Source organism: Lynx canadensis, chromosome B2, assembly GCF_007474595.2.
Source record: "Lynx canadensis isolate LIC74 chromosome B2, mLynCan4.pri.v2, whole genome shotgun sequence".
Lineage (NCBI taxonomy): Eukaryota > Metazoa > Chordata > Mammalia > Carnivora > Felidae > Lynx > Lynx canadensis.
The window spans coordinates 37,118,635-37,142,737 of record NC_044307.1 but is presented as its reverse complement, the minus strand read 5'-3'; the positions used below and the strand labels follow the sequence as shown (position 1 = coordinate 37,142,737).

Here is a 24,103-nt window from a genome sequence, read left to right as displayed (position 1 = left end):
CTACGTAATTTGACTATCCCAAGTGGGAAGAGCTAAAGAATCTGAAAGTCAGGTTTTCCTAGCAGTTGACCCATTTAGGCAACTGTATTCTCAGAATTTCCTATAGTATGTCCAGAGGTTCCTTCCTAATAACCTTCTTGACAGCGAGACATCTGAGGAAACTAATATGAAACATAAAGGCCGAAACAGGAAAAAAACAAAAACAAAAACAAAACTATACATGGGGATGAAAAATTAAAAAAAAAAAAATCATTGTTTTCTTCAGAGAGATTGAGTAAATATGGCAATCTTAGACCAAGAAAATACCATAAAAAAGGAACATTTGGAGAATAATAAGTATACTTGGAAATTTAAAATATTAAAGCAGATATGAAAAACTTGGTAGTTAGCACAGATGATAAAGTTGAAGAACTCTCTCAGAAAGTAGAACAAAATGACAAAATGGTAGCAAATAGAGAAACTATAGAAGTGTGGGTGAAGATAAGACTGCTAATATCCAAAACAAAGAGCTTCGTAAAGAGAGATTTCGGGGCTCCTGGGTGGCTTAGTCAGTTAAGTGTCCGACTTTGACTCGGGTCATAATCTCATGGGTTCTTGAGTTCGAGACCCACATCGGCTCTGTGCTGACAGCTCAGAGCCTGGAGACTGCTTCGGATTATGTGTCTCCCTCTCTCTCTGCCCCTCCCCCACTCGCGCTCCATCTCTCTCGCTCTCAAAAATAAACATTAAAAAAGAGAGCGAGATTAAAACAAAATTCAAAGGAAGCAGTCAGTACCTATAATTCAAGAAAATTTACCAAAACTGAAGTATATGGGTTTCCAGATTGCAGGGCCTTCTGAGTGCCCAAACTAAGGGAAGAAAATAGACCCACACTAAGGCACATCTTCATGAAATTTCAGAATACTAAGGATGTAGAGAAAATCTACATGCTTCCAGAGCAGGACATAATTTTTCTTAAAAAAGAAGAAAAAGAGGGGCGCCTGGCTGGCACAGTCGGTTAAGCGTCTGACTTCAGCCAGGTCACGATCTCGCAGTCCGTGAGTTCGAGCCCCACGTCGGGCTCTGGGCTGATGGCTCAGAGCCTGGAGCCTGTTTCCGATTCTGTGTCTCCCTCTCTCTCTGCCCCTCCCCCGTTCATGCTCTGTCTCTCTCTGTCCCAAAAATAAAGGTTGAAAAAAAATTAAAAAAAAAAGAAAAAGAGAAACCAGATAAGGTATCAGCATGACTTCTCAATGGCAAAACTAGAAGCTTGACAGGCAGCAGAATAACACTTTCAAAGTTCTGAAGGAAAACTACTAACAACTTAAAATTCTATACCCAGGCAAATTACCAGTCAAAATCAAATATGAAGGTAGGCCATAGGTATGTTCAGACAAGCAAAGCCTTAAGATCTTTACCCTCCAGATAACATTTCTGAGCAAGCTACTGGGAGATGCTCTCCACTGAAATGAGCGAGTAGACCAGGAAAGAAGACAGTATGAGATACAACAGAGACAGTCCAGCACAGGAGATAGATGAAAGGAGATGGGGAAGACCTATCCCAGGATAACACCTGCATCACATCAAAGGGTACCCACACTTGACTGAAACTAGCCAGAGGCCTGGGAAGACTTCTTCAGGAAGAGGAAATAACTAGAAATACCTGATGTGTCAGAATGTTTTGAGGGAAGCTTTAGTTCAAATAAGGGACAACTGGGAGAGAGGGGGTGAGTTAGTATTGAGCACATACAAAACTAAGGAAAACAAAAATCAAGACTATTTTTAACTCTGTAAGTGAAAAAAATGTGCAGGAAAAGAAAGTACTTCCATATATTTGTTATGAATAATGTTTACATAATCATAATGTAAACACTGACTATTGATTCAGCTGAAGTTACAATGTAATCTAAGTTGGGCGATGGGAAAGGGTGCATGTGGAGAGGGGAGAGCTACATACTTACCCTCCACGATAGTAGATTGTTGGTAAAGCCTAAAATCAGAAAATCAAGAAGTAGCATTAAAAGTGTGATAATTATAGATGTGAAGTAAATCCTAAAATAATCCACGTAAGCAGGTAAAAACAGTTGTCTGCAGGGAGGGGAGGAAATGGAGCACGGAGGAGTATTTTTTTTTATAATAAAACAGGCGATTTGACCTTTCAAACTATATATGTATAAAACTTTATCTTAAAAATATAAAAGAAGAAAAAGAAATAGTTAAGGTGGTCTTATTTTAATGAGGCCAAACACCACAACAGTAGCCATGACCATTGGTCATATTATAAAATTCTCTTGTTTATTAGAAAATTCCCTCTTACCAAGTATGCATTTTATTCGATGTGTGTTCCTCTCCTAAGTTTTCCTCTCCTTGAATTTCTGAAACAAGTGTAAGGATTGACATTTTCTTTCTGACCACTGGCTTAGCACTAATACTGTACCAGTAAAGTCTAAGTCATGAATGGTTGAACTCTCAAGAAGCTTTGGGGAGGGGAAACAAAAGCCTTGCCAGACTACTACACCTCCCAACCTGCTTGCTAATCCAGCAGAAATATGGACTGGAAACAGGCTTCAAAACTGAACCTCAGTAGTACACAGGACTCTTAACACAAAAGGTGTACGGGGAAGTGTCTTCAAATGATTGGGCAGATTGTTAGATTTGGACCCGGCCCATGCCTGCTCACCCCGTGCTCTAGCTGCAGATTCTGTAGACCACCCAATAGTGCCAGCTGGGGCATCTTGCTGTTTCTTCTCTGTTGCTCGTGTGAAAGTTCTACCACACTGACAGATTTTAGCAGCAAAATCCCTTACAGCAGTCTAGTGCTGAAATTAGTAATCCTTCATGCTGTTCAGAAGCTTGAATCCATTGGAATCAGCCCTTCACTCCCAGCTTTAATGACCCCTGAGATATAGGACATTGTACATATCCATACTGACTTTTGCACCCAGGACAAAAAGACTTCTGTTTCTCTCTTCTGCTATCAGTTGCATGTTTTGTGGTGTTGGCGGTGAGCATTCTTCCCAAGTTTTCTGTAGTTTTATTTTTATTTACTTTGATTTCTCTGCCTCTTGTTGGTAGGTTTGTACATAGTTATATTGATGCTCAAACTAATGTGCTAGGTAAACCTCTGGGACTTTTTTCTTTTCCTCCTCATCCATTTTCTAGGTAAAGGTCTAGAACTTCTCAATGGGCAAAGGAGCACCCCTCAAATTTCCTGTGAGCATCGAAGCAGTTGGGGATAGTATATGGCAAGTGTCGGACTTTTCTGGGTTTCACTTAGTTCTCTGAGGAACTATTACTGCCAGAAACACAGGTTTCTTTGCATAGCATGTAAAGAATTCAGAGGCTTTGGGGGACATAGGTTCTGTTGATCTTTGATATCTCCAGCCTGATGGTATGTGTGTGTGGGGTATGGGTTTTTCGTTAAAGGAAATAATGCATTGCAAAGTGTAGCACATAGGAGGTGTTCAGAAGTTGCTGGCTCTCAAGGGTCTGGAGTGAAGATCTGCAATTTCCTTACCCCCATGATCTCTTTATTATTCTCTTGACTTTGACTTTGTTTTCACTTCTGTTGTTCTGAATGTCTTGAGCAATTTTTATCTTCTCAGTATGTCAAATATTTACATTCTTAGAAGTATTCTTAGATTTTTCTTTGGGGAGCAGCAAATTCTTTCTCCTTCTCTTTACCTCTCTTCCTTCTCTCCTTATCTTTTACTCTATAAGGACAAAGGCGGCGGGGGCAGGGTGGGGGGGCTCCTCCGACCCTTAAAATTTTAAGTTATAATAAATTGCATATACCTACCATAGTCTTAGATTTAAAAAAAGAGAACCTTTCCTTACCCACCATGATCCTAAAGCAGGCTTGCTACAGGTCATGGTCACCAAATGAGTTCTTACAGATTCATAGGGAAACTAACAGATTTAATTTTCTTCTGCTTTTTCTCTAGTGCACAATTCCATTAGACTCATTTGTCTACATTCGTGGGGATGCACAGCCTATTGGATAAACTGAAAAAGATAATGCAGCCATTTAAAAGATAAAAGTAGTGAAATCCTCTCCCCGGCCCCCAGCATCTTGGGCGAGGAGAAAAGTTAATGAAAAAATGCAAATGTTGAACTTTTGGTAATTTAGTTGTATTTCTTAAAATATACTTTTTGTTGGTTTCAGTGTTTTATTGAGTAATAAAATTGGTTAACAGTATTCCCACATGGGGATTTGTTCACATCAGCACATAACAGAGACAGAAGAAGGGATTGGTTTATTCCTATTCATGCTCTCCCTCTCTCTCTCTCTTGCCCTCCCTCCCTCACTCCTCTCCACTCCCCACCCCTCCCTTTACCCCCTTCTCTCTTCTCCCTCCTTCTCTCCCTCCCTGTCTCCCTTATTCATTTTTCATTTTATATCTTCCACTTCCCATTTTGTCTCTTTATAATCCCCTGAAAATTACAATCTAAAAAAAAAAGCAAAGATAAAAAGAAAACTAAACCATGAAATAAATAAGACATTTCTTCGCATGAAATTCAAATCAGTTCCTCTTTCCAGATCCTAAGAAGCCTACTTAATTAGATTTTTGCCTGTATCCTGCTAAATATCTGTAATAGGTGAACTGTGTCTGTACATCAGACTCATTTACACTGTATCTGTGTTCTCAGGCTCAGTGTCGCGCCTTCCCATTTGACCCTTTTATTCCTGCAGGGAGACGTTATATAACTGTTTATTCTTCCAGTTTAGCAAGTTTGTCTATAAAGTTCAATGTTAAATAGATCACCTATCAACCAGCGGGTAATTATTTGATTTTTTTTTTTTTTTAATTTCTTGTCTGTCCCCTGACCCTGAAATAAATATTCCACAGGGAAGAGATTTTATCTGTATTGTTCAATCTCATATCCCAACATGCAGCAACAGTAGCTAGCACATAGTAAATACTGAATTAATACTTGTCAGGTGAGTCAGTGATCATTTGTGTGTATGTGTATGTGAGAGAGAGTCTGAGGATTATTTTTCTTTTAGCCACGTTTGTTTTGTTTTGGTCTTTGAAGCAAAAATAGTTCACAGAGAGGACTTTTAAAGTTCATAGTGCTAAATTCAGTGTTATAAGAGTTGGCTAACCTCTTCACCATGTATGAATAGATAAGAAGCTCTTATGTTTTTCTCTTGACCCCTACTACTAATGTGTTTTAGTCTTGCCTTCTGAACTGCACTGTAACCTTCTTCAGATGAAGGTGTGTGTCCTGTCGTTTGGGTCCATTCCTTACAGTGCTTAGCACAATTTCTTGCACCTAGTAGGTGTTTCTTAAATCTTTGTTAATAGCAGATTTACCCCGTATCCCTACAAGGACTGTTGACTGGTTAATGTGCAATCAGGAAGTTAAATGTTATGTATTATATCATTTTCACAGGATTTATGTAAATATTATAATTAAGTTCTTTTTGTGATATTAATTCCAAATATAATTACATGAGTTGAACGTGTATTATTATGACAGGATAAGTTCTACATATTTGGGGGTGGGGAGAAGGCCTACTGTTGAAAATCCACTTTTTTTCCAAATAAAAAAACAACACTTAAATATTTATCTCTAATGTTGAAATGACTGTGTATTTTGGTAGCACTGGGCTACGATGTGTTAGTAATATTTACCCATCTTATCCTTTCTGCACACTTGATTCGATACAGCATCAATTTTCTCGGGAAACCAAGATGACTTCTTTCATTTGCCCTTCAAGTTGGATAGTGGAGGTGCTGGGACATGATCACTCCCTCTGCAGGCCTTATGGTCAGACAGCACGGGGGCTGCTCTCTGAGAGGGTAGCCTCTGATTAGGCTAACTCTGGACCCAGACTCTTTAACCTTTCAATAATTCTTCCTCTCCCAAATAAGCAAATGCTGCTGGGGCCCTTTGCTGAAGTCAGTAGAGGAGAATCTATAGCTCCACAGATCAGCCAGAGGGAAGGTTTTCTAAGAGTAACAAATCTTTTCTGTTGCAACCTGCTTTTTCTAGAAGCTTTTTGTCATTCTGGCAGTAAACTGTTTTCCACTTGCTGCCTTAGCAACAAGACCTGAAGTCACTTCCCCCTCCAATCTGCGGTTTGATTATAAGAACACTAACACCGTACACAGAACTGGAAGAAAATACCATACTGGAGAGACCTGCAGACATTACCTGCTTCTTGGGTCAGAGAATTATTTATGTACATTCTTAGCACCTCCTTGAAAGGAAAAGTCAGACAGGAAGTCTTAGAAGTGATGAATCCAAACCCCACACAGTTGCAAGTCCCTAGCAAGTGTGGAGCTAAGGTTCTCGCTAGATGGCTGCATCTGGCCGCAGCAGAGTTCTCTGGCTAGCTCAGAGGAAGAGCCAAAATGTTAAGGAGCCCTTCTTGCATTACAGTCTCAGGCTGAATCTAGTTTCCTCAAGAGTCTGTGTTTAACCCAAGGGTATGAAGTTCACCTCGAGAATAAAACTTTGTTTACCAAAGAATAGAATTCTGATGGATTTTGGCTTCAGGTGTTCCCTTGAGAGCTCATTTAACTATTTCTTACTGAATTCAATTTTATCTGGTAGCAGAACCCACTCAGTACAGACGTGGGTGATCCTGTAACTAGAGGCAAAGGTTAAGGGTTAACTGTAACCTCAGGTGGGCTTGTGGTCCACCAGAACTGAAGACTAGAGAATACCAAAGGATTTAGAGTGGGAATGTACAAGTTGCTATTTTTCTATACTTTCTACTTTTCTGTACTTCCCTTAGTATGTTAAAGATGTATGTGACTTAGAAGTCCAATCTGGTAGCACCCTGACAAGAAATGATAGAACAATAGGTTAGGAATAGGAATCTGTACATTCCCAGAACTGGTAGGGAATGCAGTGAATCTCCAAAGCAAAATTCCACTAGGACACAGTATTATGATGTCTCTCTGTTAGGAAATGCTAATGTGTTTTCCTTAATGAATTAAAACTCCAAACTTCTAGAGTTTGCACAGAAACGAAACTCTTCTGTGGGCTTGGGTAACTAGACTCAATATGGGCAAAAGATTCTTGGCTTGCTTCTTCATGTAAAGCTGACTCAGGTCAAGAACATTTTAAATAGACTTTTCTGGGGACTAGATGCTTGAAGAATGAAATGCCGTAGGGCCAGGTCATTTGCAACTGGAATGTGTACTGCTGTGGCCACAGTGCCTCTGCTGTGGTGCCCTAAGAGGAAGAGCGAGTGCCAGCCTGTGTTCTTGAAGTCTGCCCCTGGGTGGGCCTGCCTACTCCTAGACGAACCTTCTTAACAGCCACAGCTAGGGACACTTTTCCAGACAATCAGCGTTCTCGGGGTCCAAACCAAGATATTTTGTATCCAGTAATCTCTACTCTTCGAATTTCTGATTAATGCCGAGCGCTGCATTAAACACTTTAAATTCTTACCTCATTTAAATATCTTATAAGGTGTGTGTTACAGACCACATTTTATAGAGAAGAAAACTGAAGTTCAAAAGGTTTAAGGCATTTTGTTTTTTGGTTTTTGGTTTTTGGTTTTTTGCCCAAAGTGACAGAACTAATTAAGTGACGCGGCTGGGCAACAACTGTAGTCCTGTTAGACTCGAAAGCACACTCTTCAAAACTCCATTGTGCCTTTCAATTTTAGAGTGCTCTCCTTGGAGGCTTTAGGTTTCATTTCATTAAAGAAGAAAGAATCTCTTTTCACCCACAATATTACAGCTTCTGGAAACTTCTGCCTCGAAACATCCTGTTGTGAACTGTGTTCCGGGATCCTGCCCCTGTCGGGGACAAGGAGACAACTAACCTGGGGAAGGGAGGAGCACATTAGAAACAGACGGTTACATGAGGGCTCACGTGGACAGCATTCATCCCCCTCAGAAATGGCCAATCTGTTGCATATGTGCCTTTCTCAGCGCTGTTTAAGTTTTAATTATCTTCCAACTGTCTGAGCTGCTGTTGAGGATCTCTGAGAGAACAAAGGCCGGCTGCGAGATTTTTCAGCAGTGCTCCTCTCTGCACACTGATGAAGTCACTAGCTGCCACTGCCCTTATTATCAGGTTAAATCAGAGTCTGACTGTGCTTTGGAGAGATGCCGAAAGGAGAAAAAATTAATCTTAAGCTCTGCCCCTTATTCAAAATCTTTTGTGGCAGAGAAAATGTGATATCCACTCCTGTTTAGGTGTTGTGACCCAGAAGCAAGTCTGGCTTTGTTTTTCAAAAAAAAAAAAAAAAAGAAAAAGAGAGACTGGACCCTCTCCTATCCCCATCCCTTGGACTTTCAATAGTGCAGGTAATAACTTCTCTTCTGCCTCAGGGATGCTCCGTTGTGAGCACCATGAAAGAAACATGCTTGTCATCAGAGATGGTACCTGTGCTGGTCCCTCTCCCTCTAGGCACTGCTCATGGGTCCAGGCCTCTGAGTTCTCAGTGTAGAGCTCCAGGTACCCCTGCCAGTCACTGAAGTTGGGGGATTAGTGGAAGCCTGTTTCCCACCTTCTAGCACAGACCTTTAGTGAAGAACAGAGTCCTGTGCTAAACAACACCCTGCTGAGAAAGAGGAGTGTGGTGTTTTTCTTGTGACTTGGTTACCGTTTTTTTTTTTTTTTTAATGTATTTGAATAAGGACTTCATGCCATTTTTGTGAATTATGCTATAATTTTGTGGAGACTTTGAAAGTATTGTAGAACCAGAATAATTAAACTTGTTATGAGCATTACGTGTAACAGGCTAATCAAGAAGTGTGATGTACAGTGGCGAATTGCTAATTTGACCTGAGGATTATGCGGCAGAGATAACATTATCTTCATTTATATAGAACTTTCTATCTGGAGGCATCTCTCAGTGCTCTTCGAACCATATACATTATCTTGTTTGTTATCATAAGCACCATCATTAAAGCTGTAAAATGTATTCCAGGACAGTCTTTTGTTTGCAGTGTCTTACAATTCGAAGATGAGGGAGGGAGGGAGAGGTTGTATATTTTCTCTTATTTTTGGTATTTGCACCAGGGTTAAGTTTATCTAAAGTTGGAGAACATGGTACCATGTAATGTTTTAAAAAGAAGGGGGGGGGGGACATTACTGCATTCCCTTAGGTCAGCGTGGAGTCTTAACCTTAAGAACTGCCAACGAGGAAGGCTCTGATCTATCTGTCATTTCCTGGCTCCTCTACCTTGTACAGTGTTAGGAGAGCTGCCTCTCCTTTGGTGGAGACTCAACCTAGGGAACAGGAAAGTGATCTGATCAAATTCCCCAAACCACATTCCCTCCATTCCCTCCAAGGTTGCAGACAGCAGCACTCAGGCTGTCATGACCATGAGCACCTGAAAGTGCTATGCTGTTTGAGTTCTTGCAGTTTTAAGGAAATGGACAAAATTAGATCCAGGCCACTGTTCCAGGCTTAACACACCCCTTCCCTTCCAGAAAGTCCGTAGAGACCTGTCACCACCAGCAGTAGAGAACAGCACAATTCCTGTTCTACACAGACCACTTAGAACTTATTTTACACAAACCTCACCTACCCACCCAAACCCAGTAACATCAGTACCTTCTATCTGCCTTGAGGGCTGTGGGAACACAGGAAGGATGGTGTCTCCCTGCAGTGGGCATGCCCGGGAGATAGCATTCATATGGGTTATGAAGATGAGTGGCCAGCTCATGTCAAGGAGCAGATGGCTAAATGAGGTGTACTGGGAATGCTGTGAGATTCATGCTTGAAGGAACAGGAGGGAAGATAGCTTATGAGATAAAAACCCCAAATACAGTCTCCTTAATGTGAATATTTTAAATTGGCATTTACATTATACAGTTAACTTGGAGTGATGAGAAATGTAAGGGAATTACCGAATTAGTGAACAGCGATTAACTCAGAAGTAAAATTATATCATCTAAGTCGAAGGTTGTTTTACACAGCAGAGGAAGGATATTACTAAAACCTTGCCCGGTCTGTCATCGCCTAATTGAAATGTGTTCATTTAATATGCCCCATCCTTCAGAGTGCATAGCTCATAATTTGGGAGAGTGCTATCACTTAATCTAGTTATTTTTCCTGGTTCTTCCTTTGAATCCTGGTAAGACAGTGTGTGGCACATTCCCCAGGGATTTGTGTGACACTCAGAAGAATGAGTCTGTCTGTTCATTAACCTGTGAACTGGCAGGTCCCTTTGGAGAGTGAAAGGAACAAGTCACTCCAAGGTTAATGCTTGTTTGTCGGAGGTGAAGCCTCCAGGGAGACGCAGAGGGTGAGCAGGCCGGGATGCTCAAGGACTGCCCCATGAAACTCTGCACTGTGTCCGGATGCCAGATCCATGTGGCCAGGAGGGAGATTGCCGAGCAGGCTGGGTCACCTCTGCGGATCACTTCCTCTGGTCAGGAGAAGGCTCCCCAGCAGTCAAGTGGGGTGGGGTGGGGGCTGGCGTAAGTATATAGGGTTAACTTTCTACAAGGATCTAGGAGCAGTGTTGAAATATAAGAAACTGTGAACAGTTTCGGTGGATCTGTCTTTTACACAAGAAGGCAATATTGATTTCATGCATTTGCCTCCAATGGCTGAAATCTTTCCTTGAGTTGGAAAACATTTGATTTTGCGAGTGTTTGTGCACCTGTGCACAGGCACATTCCTAACCACAAGACGAAGGTAGAAGCGGTTTGTTATTCTCCAGTGTAGATGCCTCATGGACATGCAATTATACTGACATTCAGGGGTTGAGCTTGAACAGCACCTGGTCTGAATTTCTAGGTAAATCAAATCTAAGTTCTGCTTAGTTCTCTGGAAAGTGGTATGTCCCTAGTTTTGCCGTAATTCTTCTAGGCTCAGTTGGAGCTAGCCCTAAGGAGCAGGTAGAGGGTCTGAAGTCAAGTTCAAAGTCTGCTTCAGTCCTAGCACACTGTATGTGTACAAAATGTACTTTATTCTGTTGTCTCTGGATTGGTTGTGATAGAAGCTTGTTTTCTTCAACAGATTTTCTTTTTACCCCCAGGTATATTCGAATAGTTGGGACTCACAACACAGTGAACAAGATTTTTCACATTGTGGCTTTTGAATGTATGTTTACAAACAAAACCTTCACTCTTGAGAAGGGGCTGATAGGTAAGTATCACAATTACATTTTTGTATATATGCTTAGATATTTTATCTTCAAATATTTTGCTATCTCATTAACTCATCTTAACCCACCTCTTAATCAGCTTTTGACTAAAAATTGGTTGATTTGAATGCCTTATGGCTGAGTAACATAGAAGAAGTCTTATATTTTTAGAAGTAGTCAAAATAATAATAACCTTAAAAAATATAAATATTGCACTAGGAGTTAAGAATTGATAATGTTCTAGTGATGCATTCAGACTTGCTATGTGAGGAATGCTTATGATAGTCAGGCAAAGCCTTTTACACCAAAGGCTTTTCTATTTTTAATGGTAGGTAGGATCACGGAGGAAGTCTGTAGAATATTGATCCAACGCTCATGCTTTCCAAGGCTATGGAAGTATTTTGGCCTTTAATTGGATATGAATGCTGTGCTCACTGTGAGAGTATCTTCTTTTCATGGACACATCAGTCCATGTTTGCACTGTTTAGCCAAGCTCACCTCCAGAAAATGCCTGCCTGTAATTTAAATAAGACCGGAGTAACTGAATTGTCATTGTGAAAGTCAGGTTATCTTGTGGGAAATACTGTCTGACTGATCTTTTAGAAGAGTATTTTTAGTTGCTATTTGGTTGTGTTCTGTTGTGTTTTGTTTTTGTTTTAGATAATACTTAGCGTGGCATTGTTTACAGCCCATCCCAGGTCTTGGCACCCTAGATAGCGCGAGCCATGCCCCCGGCTTTTTATACACGTGCTGCAGAGATCCTAGTTTGACTGACTAGTGCCTCAGATCTGTGTCTTTACTGCAGCTTCTTTGGAAAGGGACTCTGTACGTTCAGGTGCCCTTGCCTTGCTATTTCTAAAATAGAATTCTGTGCCTTTATAAAGGGATCCACGTCTTCTCTCCTTCTGAGGTCCCCTCCATCTGGGACGTAACATACGGACACACGTCCTGAAAACATGGTGATGACCAGAACAGGAAAGATGAGTGTAACTTGTAAATGTTTCCTAACTCTTGGGAAGGTCCTAAGTCTAAATTTCCTTAATACCTGCTGTGTCCTAAATGTAATCCTTTACTTAGGGAAGTTTGGAAGACTAATATTAATAGTGTAGCAGGAGTAGAAATTATTCCAATGTGTAGAGAACATTTAGGGCTCAACTAAGATAAATAATTTGGTATTACCTTTGTTGTGCATGTAACTTTTAATATTAAATACAAATGTTAATCATTGTGGCGACTTGTAAGTAATTTGAAAGTCAACAATGCTGAAACATTTCCTGGTATTGTTAAGGCTTTTAATTCTGTGGGCTGTGGAATTGCCTTCCTAGTCCTGGCGTGCACACCACTTGGCTACCCATCTCGACCCCGTGCACTGCGTTCTTGAACATGCTGCATAGCAGGCACCCTCTACTTCAATCAGTCTCCCCTTCTTATTGGAGGAAGAACAGGTTTGTGGACACGGTAATTATCCAAGAAGCAGGTCTGTGTGGTATGAGAATCCATTACAGGATGAAACTCAGGATCAGTGGTGGTGAGGGATGTTGTTGTTGGTCTGCATTTTTTGTCCAAAGCGAACTAGTCAGCATTATCAGAAGCCATAATGGTCTCAGACATGTCAGGGGATGAAAGAAGATTGCAGAGATGCAGGAAGTGTGTTTGGTTTCTGGTCAAACACTTTTCTTCGAGCCCTTTTCTCTGATGCTCATGAGTTTGACTGCAGAGAGCACTGCAATCATCTGCCTGTCACCGTCCCTCAACTGAATGGGAGCAGTGGGGCAGGTTGGCAGGTATGTACGTGCACTTGGTGGTGGATGGCCTGCAGTGGGATCCTGTCTGGCCCTCCTCCTGCCATCCTCACAGCTCAAGCTGTCCCCACGCTGGGCAGACAGGGAGGCGGTGTGAGTCGTATGGGAGTGCAGGGGGATTGCATTATCCTTGTCTGACATGGCAGCGCTGCTTAGTTTAAAGGGGCGTTTGAAATAGCAATGGCCAACTTTCCACATTGATGATCTCAGGTGCATTTTGGCTGCACGCAGGCCTCAGCCAGCCGCCCGTCAGGGGCCTCCAAGAAGGGAGTGGTTCTCCAATGGGGGCACAGTGTGCGTCAGAATCATCTGGAGTCACTTTTAGATGGAGCTGCCTGCCATTTACTCCTTCCTGTGCCCTGTGAAGTACACACTTCTTCCTTGAGAACCACTGCTATGCACTCCCGGCCTTCAGGGAGGAAAAAAGTAAAAAGTAACATAATATCGTCATGAATGACTAGTAGGGTATCAGACCCTCCTTTTACGGTTTAAGATTCAGAACCTCTCTCTTTCACAGCTCCTGACCTTTGTTTCATAGTTTCCACTACTCCCATTGGGGCAGTACTCTCCTTGTAGGCCTCAAGATTACTTTAAACATATTTGTGTTGGTTTTTTCTTTTAATCAGATTTTAGGATCATTTCTTACAACATACCATGATGCCAGGAAAAAGTAAGCTTTGTGTGGTTTTAGTCCTGTTTCCCAGCGGAGAGTTTCTTGCATGTCCATCCCTCACACATCTTCACTTGTGCAGATTTGTGGGGAAATCCCTGGGAACAGGCCCTACCTCAACCACACTGACCAGATCTGGTGTCAGCCTCTCCCAGCTCATCGGCTGCTGCCCCCACAGCCCCTTCTCATTTGGTGGCTGCTTCTGGATCGCACTGGGATGTATCCTCGCCTGCGAGAGTCAGCCTGTGATGACCATCTCCTCTTTGTTAGGAGGTGTTGATAGAACTCTAACCTTCTGACCCGTGAGGCATGGAAGGAATAATTAGAATAGATATGACCGCTATTTTACAAGCATTCAACCTCCCAAAGAAGGTATTTGCTTTGCCTTAGCACTCCACCTTGTGATACACAATGGCATTTGCCAAGTCCTTGTACTTTTTCATAATAATTACCAAAGCTTCCTTTCATTTAATCTTGCATTTAAATTCACTTACAGACAACCTACTTTTGTCTGTATGCTGCCCACTTCCTGTCTGTCATATTATTTTGACACCAGTCCCAGACATTTTATCATCTTATCCATAAATATTTCAGTATGTTGTCTCTAAAAAGTAAGACCCCCTTTTTTTGTTCCCATAATGACGATGTCATTATAATATCCCCAAATTGAACTGTAACTTTTTATTGTATTGTTTTTTAAGTTTATTTATTTATTTTTAATTTTTATTTACTTTTTGAGAGAGAGAGAGAGAGCGCAAGCATGAGTGGAGGAGGGGCAGAGAGAGAGAGAGAGAGAGAGAGAGACAGAATCCGAAGCAGGCTCCAGACTCTGAGCTGTCAGCACAGAGCCTGACGTGGGGCTCAAACTCACAGACTGTGAGATCATGACCTGAGCTGAAGTCAGACGCTCAACCGACTGAGCCACCCGGGTGCCCCTATTTATTTATTTATTTTGAGAGAGAGCGTGCACACACAAGCATGCGAGGGAGGGCAGAAAGAGAGAGAGAGAGAGAGAGAGAGGGAGAAAGAGAGAGAGAGAGAGAGAGAGAAAGAGAGAGAGAGAGAGAGAGAGAGAGAGAGAGAGAGAGAATCCCAAGCAGGCCCCACGCTGTCAGTGCAGAGCCCAACAGGGGGCTCAAACCAACAAATCTTGAGATCATGATCTGAACCAAAATCAAAACTCAGATACTCACCCGACTGAGCCTCCCAGGTGCTCCAGGATATTTAATACTCATAAAAAGTTACAGTTCAAGAGTGACTCTTGATTTCGGCTCAGGTCATGACCTCATGGTTCATGAGTTTGAGCCCTGTGTCAGGTTCTGCACTGACAGTGAGGAGCCTACTTGGGATTCTCTCTCTTTGCCTCTTTCTGTCTCTCTCTCTCTCTCTCTCTCTCTCTCTCTCAAAAAAACATTAAAAAAAATATATCCAGTCAGTGTTCAGATGTCCCTAATCGGATCAAAGTCTAGAGTGAGTTTATGTGCTTTTACAGGTTATTTAAATCAGAATTCAGATAAGGTCCATACTATCAATAAACAGTATGACTCTTAAGTCTCTTTAAATCTGTAGATTTCCTTCCACATTTCTGTCCATCTCTTTCTCTCTTGTTTTTCTCTCTATTAATTTATTTGTTGAAGAAACTAGGTTTTTGTTCTGTAGAGTTTCTAACAGCTAGATTTAGGTGATTAAATCCCCATGGTAACATTGTCATTTTTTTTTTGTGTGTGGTATTTTTTGTAACTTAGTAGTTAGATAGAGACTTAATCTGATTCAGGTTCTGGGGGTTGGTTTTGTTTTGTTTTTTGTAAAAACGCTGTGTAGGTGGTAGTATATATATGTTTATTAAGAAACACAGAAAATCTTTGATTGTCTCTCTCTTTTGGATGTTCCCCTTCATTCATGATTGTTTCCTGGATTCATTATTTCATAATTTGGAATTGCAAAATGATTATTTTCTTATCGTATCCTTCCTTCTTTATTTAGCGGCTAGGAAGAGAAAAATTTCCTCGACGCTTATTTGAGAATTCTGAGATGCAATTTGCCAGGGAAAAGAAGGGTAAATGTCACACCCTTTCTGTGTATTTGCCATTTTCAGGTAGGTAGTTACCTACCATCTTACACATGGGACCACTGAGAATTGTTGGTGGGGACTGTTGGCAGGGGAAGGGAGAGGAATACACATCATTTTCAATTTATGGGATTAAACAAATTGAACACCTTTTGATCACTTGCAGTTACTATTATTGACATTCAAGTTGTCCCCTTCTTTAGCCTTTTCATACTGGCTCTTGAGTCCTTCTGACATGACCTCCATAGTCCTTAATAATTCCTTGATTTCTGGCAGGACATGACATCCTGGGTTCGTTTTGTACATTTCCTGCCCCGATCTGGAATCAGATTTCTGCAAGAAGCCCTGCTTCCTTTCAGTGGGAAATGACATTTGGAAACCTCAGTCTAAGCCCTTGCTGCTGGGATGGTCACTATTTCTGGGTCTTTCCAGTGGATGGAACTAGGAAATGCGTGCACATTTCTTTATTTGTTTGTCATATATTTGACAGGTTAAATATATCATGAGTGCATGCTGACACATCCAGTTAAAATTCAGTACGCAAAGTTTTTGTTTAGCCTTTTGTCTTGCAGCTCCTTTTTCCCATACTAAAAATCTTGGTTACCAGTGATACAGCACAATAATTCATTCGCTTTGTCCCCAGCACATACAAAACAGCCTCAGAATTACAGTATCATTGCTACCATATGGTTACTGAAAATAGTTTAAGATTTTTGCAATTATTTTTGGGGCCCTTAGGGTATATCCCACTAGAGATATATATTAAAATTACTGTGTTATAAAGTCATCTAAAATAATTCTCTGTGTGGTCATGCCACTGTTTCAGTATACAGTTGGATTCATTTACTCCATTTTGCTTTCAGTGTTTGGCAATTGCCTTTAAAGATTTTTTGTTTTGTTTTATAACCGTGTAAACTATATACACAGTTCCAAAGTGAAGTCTGCAAAGAAGCTGTATTTAAAGAAATCTAGCTTCTGTTCCTGTCCCTTCTACTCCTATAGGTGATCTCTTTTCAAAACCCTTGAGTTTTTTGGGTTATCCTTCTATTTTAAATGATGAAAAATAAACCAATATATTTTATTATGTTATATTACATATAATTTATATTTTGTATCCTCGTCAATATTCTTTGATAATTGGTAGCACACCGTGTGCTATTCATACTTTCTTTCTGTGGCTTGCCTTTTTGTACTTAACACTCCTCCCAAAACTAGCTATATAGAAGGATACGATGCATTCCTTTTCCTAGCTGCATGGTAGTCATTAGAATAGATGTACTGTAGTTTATTTGTTCAACTAGTTCTCTGTTGATGAACCACTTGGGTTGCTTTCTGTCTTCTCCTACAAATTGTGCTATTGCCTTGGGTAGAAGTCTTTTCCTGGTTTTCCGACTCTGTCCTTGGGCTAGATTCCTAGAAAGGGGATTATGTGGTCAGAGGGTAAATGCATGTTTAATTTTGCAAGGTGTTGCCAAAATCACCTCCACAGGGATTATACTATTTTGACGTTCTCATTGGCAGTATAGGAGAATGACTGTTTCCCCACAGCTTTGCCAGTGGAGGGTAGTTTCACGCTTCTGGCTTGTTGCCAGTTTGCTAGGTGAGAAATGGTATCTTCGTGCGCTTTTAACTACGTTTCTCTTTTGAGAGAAATTGAGCATCTTTTCGTATGTCTAAGGGCCATTTGCATTTTTTCTTTTTTAAATAGCTCTTCTCTTCTTATGAGTCTTGTAGATGAATAGAGAATATGCTTTTAGTAAGACTTGGGGGAGCAGTAAACACTTTACACTGATATTAGACTGTGGTATTTAGCATTACATGAGTCTAGTTTCCCTTCTTAAGGTCTCCTACTTCTTCTGGGAAACATAAGCTGTCATAAGTCCCTCTCCATCCTTATCTTTGGCTCTGCCGCAGCTTAAGAAAGAGATAGTAGGCTAGAGCATGGAGCCCTAGGCTCAAAATTCAAGGTCCTTTAACCCTTCCAAAGAACAAGAAGCTTCCATTACCAGCTTTAGGCCTTTAAGGGTTACCTCTGTGTCTGCCGGTTCGTATCCATGAGGACCAGTGGCTCTTTTGCTCTAGTTTCTTGTTAGTAATTGATGTAGGGCAACCCAAATACAGGAATTCTGTTTCTGAAGCTCTGGGAGCACTCACTGCCACCGCCACTGCCACCATGGAATCGTGCTGTCTGCACAGGAACATGGGAGCCCGTGCTCATCTGCCACCAGAAGCAGATAGAAAGAAACATTTCCTTTCTTCCTCCCACTTTCCGGTCTCTCACTAGTTTCTTCTACTGGCAGAACTTCACCAAAAACCAAGCTGGCAAGCTTGGGAGATACGGTTTGGGGAACGTTAGCCTCCGAGATACTCTGAGAGTATTTAGTTGGGCTCTGAAGGAGTAGAGATATTTTCTTGCCTGGTAAGAGAAGGCTTCTTGAAGAATAGTAGTATTCTGAGGGGTGCCTGGGTAGCTCAGTTGGTTGAGCGTCTGACTTCAGCTCAGGTCAGGGTCTCATGGTGTGTGGATTCGAGCCCTACGTCGGGCTCTGTGCTGACAGCTTGGAGCCTGGAACCTGCTTCAGATTCTGTGTCTCCCTCTCTCTCTCTGCCCCTCCTCCATTTACTCTCTGTCTCTCAAAAAAATGAATAAATATTAAAAATTTTTAATGGTATTTTGAGCTGGGCCCTGAAGAATTCAATAAATAGTATAGAGCACTACAAAAGTGCTAATTCACATAGCAGCAAAAATGGCTGATGCTCAGTGCGCTCAGAAGAGCTGGAAGCAGGAAATAGAAATAGGTTGTCTATAGTTGCTACTGTCATCTGAAAGTATTTTGAAATTGTAACAGTGTGTTTAGAATTCTGTTAAGTTCCTGGGGAAATAAACAGTTACAAATCTGTGCTGTGAAGGGCTTTTGGCATCCACTGAACTAAGAATATGACTTCTGTGCTTTGCAACTGTGTTTAAATAATAAGTGTACTCTGGAGCAAAAACAGAGATTTGGGGGTGGGAGAGTTCACTAGGGGGTGAACGTGTTAGAATGTGGCATCGAAGCAAGCTTGCAGGAGGTGGCAGAGGGGCCCTAAAGACCTTAATGCATATGGTTTCCTAAAATGACACTACTGAGTGTGGACTAGTCTAGACCAAGAGGCTATGCTTTTCCCAGCCTATTTCTCTAACCAGATATTAAAGCTGGTTCTAATTGTCAGTGAAGCTTAACTTCTTTATCTACTGTAAATTACTTGGCATTAAGCAGACATTTATTAAGAGGCTGCCAAGTATATCTTAGGCACTGGGGATTGAAAAATACAGAGGTGTAGTTTCTGCCTTGGAGGATCGTGTGAGCTAATGGAGGAGAAAGACACTTAAATAGAAGGTGACAACACAGTAAAATAGTTCATCTATTGGGAGATTTCAGCAGATGCTATAGGAACACTGGAATGGGGGCACCCAACCTGAGTTGGGGATGGTGTCAGGGAAGAGCCCCCAGTGGAGGTGATGAATGGGTCAGTCCCTGAACAAAGTCAGAAAGTGGAGGGTCAGGGGAAAATCACGGAAAATGATCAGTGTGTGCAAAGGCCTGTCTATCTCTGACCTTCTTCAAAACCAGTGCCCATTCCAGTTGACCACCTTGCATCTGGTCAAAGGGTTGGAGTAAGAGTTAAGTTAGTTGTGGTCTCTCAACCTTCCTGAGGAGAAGGTTAAGCACTGCCTTCTTACAGGATCTTAGAGTTTAAAAACAAACTCAGATAAAGTAAATGCCCCACAGTAATGCCCACAGAATGTAACACAGTTTGCCTCCTTCCCTAGTGAGCCTGTGTTCGCCAGTGGAATGGGCTCCAATTCTTACGTTGGGCAGAGGGCGAAGGAATGGTTAGAAAGCAACTTACTCATAATCATTTAGGATTCTCAGTCTAGTGTGTGGTCCTTGGTACACATGGAAGTTTCATTTTCCTTTATACCTATATTTTGTTTCTGGTGGTGGTGGTGTTTTGTTTGAGAATAAAGACAACCTGAAAAAGATTTTATTGCTCTAATTTTACAGAATTTGCTTCTGTAATTTACAGGATTGATTTTTTTGGATCCTACTTAATATATCCCCTTGTTTGTAACAGTGGTATAGTGGGGTGTGTGTGTGTGTGTGTGTGTGTGTGTGTGTGTGTCCGTTCATCCAGGTTAATATAAACATGCACAAGTTGTCTTAAATAGGACATCATGGAGCATAAATCCAACATTATGCAATGGTATCACTTTCTCAGAAACCATGGTTCTCCCTCAAACTAGCATTAAGAATAGCCACGTTATAAATAGGCAGGGCGTTTCTCTGGCACCTACTATGAAGGATGTTCCAGTGGTCAAGGGGGTGTAAAATCTAATTTTGTTGGTCTAGTCCCTAGTGCAGGCCTCTACCCCAAACCTAGTAGGTAGTTTTTTAATTTAATATTTAAAAAAAATTTTTTTACATTTGATTTATTTTTGAGAGAGAGAGAGAGAGAGAGAGAGAGAGAGAGAGAGAGAGAGAGAGACAGAGCACAAGCAGGGGAGGGGCAGAGAGAGAGGGAGACACAGAATCCAAAGCAGGCTCCAGGCTCTGAGCTGTCAGCACAGAGCCCAACGCAGGGCTTGAACTCACAAACTGTGAGATCATGACTTGAGCCCAAGTTGGATGCTCAACTGACTGAGCCACCCAGGCGCCCCTAATTTAATATTTAAATAGATAATACAAATATATATATATATATACTTATATACTTATATATACTTATATATATATATATACTTATATATACTTATATACTTATTTCCCCCTTTTTATTAAAAATCATAGCACATATTCTCATACATTTTTTTCAGTTCGTGTTTCTTGGCGATCTTCCCTTACCAGTATACATAGACTTTCTCATGCTTTTGATTTTTACATTTGTGCAGTATTCCATTAAATAGAGGTCCTGTAATTTATTTAAACAGTCCCCCTGAGATCATGACCTGAGCCAAAGTCGGACGCTCAACCAACTGAGCCACTCAGGTGCCCCATGTATTGGTGGTTTTTAATGCAGATAAAAGAGCATTTATCTTATTGTGGAACCAAAATTTTACAGTTCACATTTGGTAGCTCATGTGTATGTGTTTAGTTCTTACCAGAACAGTGGAAATTCTGCACAAAACTGAATTTTTTTATTTCACTTCTTAGTTCACAGACATTCCATAAAAACTCTCCACCCTTGGCTTAATCGGTAAGCCTCCTTAATAAGGAAGGACTGAGGGGGAAAAGAACTATGGGTTGCCTGATCTTTCCCTTCCTTTTTTATCTTATTACTACCAGCATACATATTTGGCTATAATAGGGAAACAGGAGTGAAAAAAGACAGAATGCAGTTCCTTGGTCATTAGTGCTTCTTGGAACACTGTTGCCTTCTTTCTCCCTTGGAGACAAGTTCTACCTTGGGGAAGTGTGGCTTCTCTAGGCTGTCAGCAGCCTCACTCACTCAGTCACACTCACAGTGTGTTTACGTCGTCCTTGCTTTGAGTCTCATTCAGCACCTGTATGGTGTGTGGGTTCACTGGAATTCTGTACTCAGGGGGCAGCAGGTAACTGTGGACACACATGTTGCGTATCTCCTGTATTCATAGGCTTGCTCCATAGTTCCATCAGACTTTACTTAAAAAACATAAATTCAGAGATAAGATTATTAAGAATTTTAAGACCAATACAATAGAGCGTTAAACTCATGGCGGGTTGCTTCTGAGTGCAGGGCCTGTCTGAGAGCACTGGTTGCATGCCCATGAAGGGGCCCTGATTACGGCTGTTATTTAACATTGGTACGTCTGGAAGTTCTGGTGAGGGGACCCGGGGAAGAACACAAATAGGTGTGATAAATATTGAGGAAAAGGGACCAAATACCATTATCTGTAGATGAGATATGATAAGACATCCAAGGAAATGAACTGAAAAATTACTAGAACTAACAAGAACTCTGAGGAATGTAGCCAGTCACAATAATAAATACAAATAAAGTGTTCTCAAAACAAAAACAAAAACAACCCAGGGAAAATATAATGAGGGAAATTCCGAAATTCCATTCACAATAGCATTGAAAACTGCCAAACACCCAGTAACAGCCCATGAGCCATACATCAGTCCATCCCTAGCCCTGTGACCAAGGATCAGCCATCTCCAAACCCCTCTTACACCTTTAGAGATGGGAGCAAGGTCAGGAAAGCAAAGGTGGGAGCCGTAACTGTACATTATGAGGGGAGCATGCCAGGAAGATCTGCCAGAATTTTTAAACTTTTCTCCCCCTCACAAACAACAAATACCTACCAAGGAATAAAATTAATAAGTCCACATGTTCTAATTAAAACTATAAGTCTTTAAGAAACACTGAATAATGGAAAGACGTATTTCTGGATGGAAAACTTTAATGCAGTAAAAATGTTGGTTCTTCCCATCTTAATCTACCAGTTTCATGCAGAACTACTCAGAATCCCAACTGTGCTTTAAAAACAAAACAAAACAAAAAACTTTGAGTTAAAAAGAATTTTTCCAAGAGAATAAATACATGGAAATCCCTTCCCAAAAACAGAAAAAAAAAAAAAATGAAATGAGAGGTCTAGTATTAACAAGGTATTAAAATTAGTACTACATGCTGCAGTAGTATGGCATTAAATGCAAGAATAAACTGGTAGATAAATTAAGCCAACTCGGAATTAGATCTTAGCATATGTAGGAATATAGTGCAGGATAAAAATGACATTTCCCATGAGTTGACAAAGGAAATATAGTAAACGCTGCAGCAGTTGGTAACTAAAAACACCTGAGATTTTCCCCACATACTGTATACCAAAATAGTTTCCTGTTAAGAGTTAGATAATATTACTCCAGAAGAACCACAGAGAGCTGTTAATAAGTATTTATCTGAGCTCAAGGTTGAGGAGGTACTTCCTCGGCACAAAAGCAAAGGCAGAAAGCACAAATAGAGCTCAAAGGTGTTTGACAAACTGGGAAGAAATAATTGCAGCATACATGAAAATGAGTAATTACCTTTAATATAAAGAAAGTACTTTCAGACGAGTAAAAAAGTTGTGGATTCCCAGGGTACCTGTGTGACTCAGTCAGTTAACCGTCCAACTTCGGCCCAGAGCATGAACTCATGGTTCATGAGCTCTGAGCCCTGCATTGGGCTCTGTGCTGACAGTGTGTGGAGCCTGCTTGGGAATCTCTCTCCGCCCCTTCCCCACTCACTGTCCCTTTCTCTCTCTCTCTCAAAATAAATGAATAAAATAAATTCATTTAAAAAAAATGAATTCCCAACAGGTAATGTGCACAAACAGCAATTTATTAAAAAGGAAAGAAAAAGCATAATTGTCAGTAAACTTGACAAGAGTGTGGCCTCACTAATAATCAAAGAAATACAAACTAAGATACCATTTTTGTCCTCTTTTATCGGCAAGTATTTTTAATTTAAAATTTTTCATTTACATGAGTAATACAATCATTTCTCACCAAAACACAAACACAAAAATATATACAGTGAAATAAGATATTTCCATTTTAACACGTATTAGCCTAGTTATTGCTAAACTTGAGTATCTTTATGTTTATTGGCCATTCCTACTTTTTTTATGAATTATATCTTCATGTTCTTTCTCAACTTCTTTTTTGATTGCTTGTGTTTTTTATTATTAATTTGTAGATTATGGATAATCATTCTTTGTCTTTTATACATGTTGCAAATATCTTCTCCCACACTGTTATTTTAACTTTGTGATGTCCTTGTTGTGCAGAAATTTTTTATTTTGACTTAGTCATACCTGTCAGTCATTTCTTTTCTTGCTTCTGGATTTTGTGGCTTGCTTCGAAACTCCATCCTCAGCCCAACATATAAAAATGTGCTCCTCTTTCACTGTTGTCAGTGGCTCGTTCTTGTTGTCATACTGCTACGTGTGTGTGTAGCATTTAGCTCTTCGATCCATTTAAGTTTTATTCTGTGTTTGGTCTGAGGAAGGGGTTCCCCTTTTATTTCTAAAATATGTGACAAGTTGGGGGCGCCTGGGTGGCTCAGTCAGTAGAGCATGTTACTCTTGATCTCACGGTTGTGAGTTCAAGCCCCATGTTGGGCATAAAGCCTACTTAAAAAAATAAATAAAAATAAAATACGTGACCACTTGTTCTGAAATCCTTTATTGATTATTTCATCCTTTCCCACATTGATTTAAAATAGCAGGTATCCTGGATCTCTCCATCCTAGATTCTGTGACACATCATTTAAATAACTGCAGCTTTATAATCTATTTTGCTGCCTAGTATTGCAAATCCACATTTATAGCTATTCTTTTTCTAAATTTTCTGGGCTATTCTTTCGGATTTTCTTTTCCAATGAACTTGAAAATCAGCTTGTCAAGTTTCATTTCAAAATCCTGTTGGCAAAAATATTTTAAATGAAAATACTTCGTATGAGTGAGGCTGTCATGATATGGGCAGTGTCATACTGTGGAGAAACGTGTAAGTTT

General features: G+C 40.6%; 1 protein-coding gene across 2 annotated transcripts in view; it reads left to right on the top strand.

Annotated features, from left to right (window-relative positions):
- BTBD9 (BTB domain containing 9) overlaps positions 1-24,103 on the top strand; it is a 414,698-nt gene that overhangs the window by 259,766 nt on the left and 130,829 nt on the right. For both annotated transcript variants that reach the window (XM_030315420.1, XM_030315421.1), the window contains exon 7: positions 10,944-11,053. In XM_030315420.1, the coding sequence (XP_030171280.1) occupies positions 10,944-11,053 (110 nt within the window). The remainder of the gene's footprint in view (positions 1-10,943; positions 11,054-24,103) is intronic.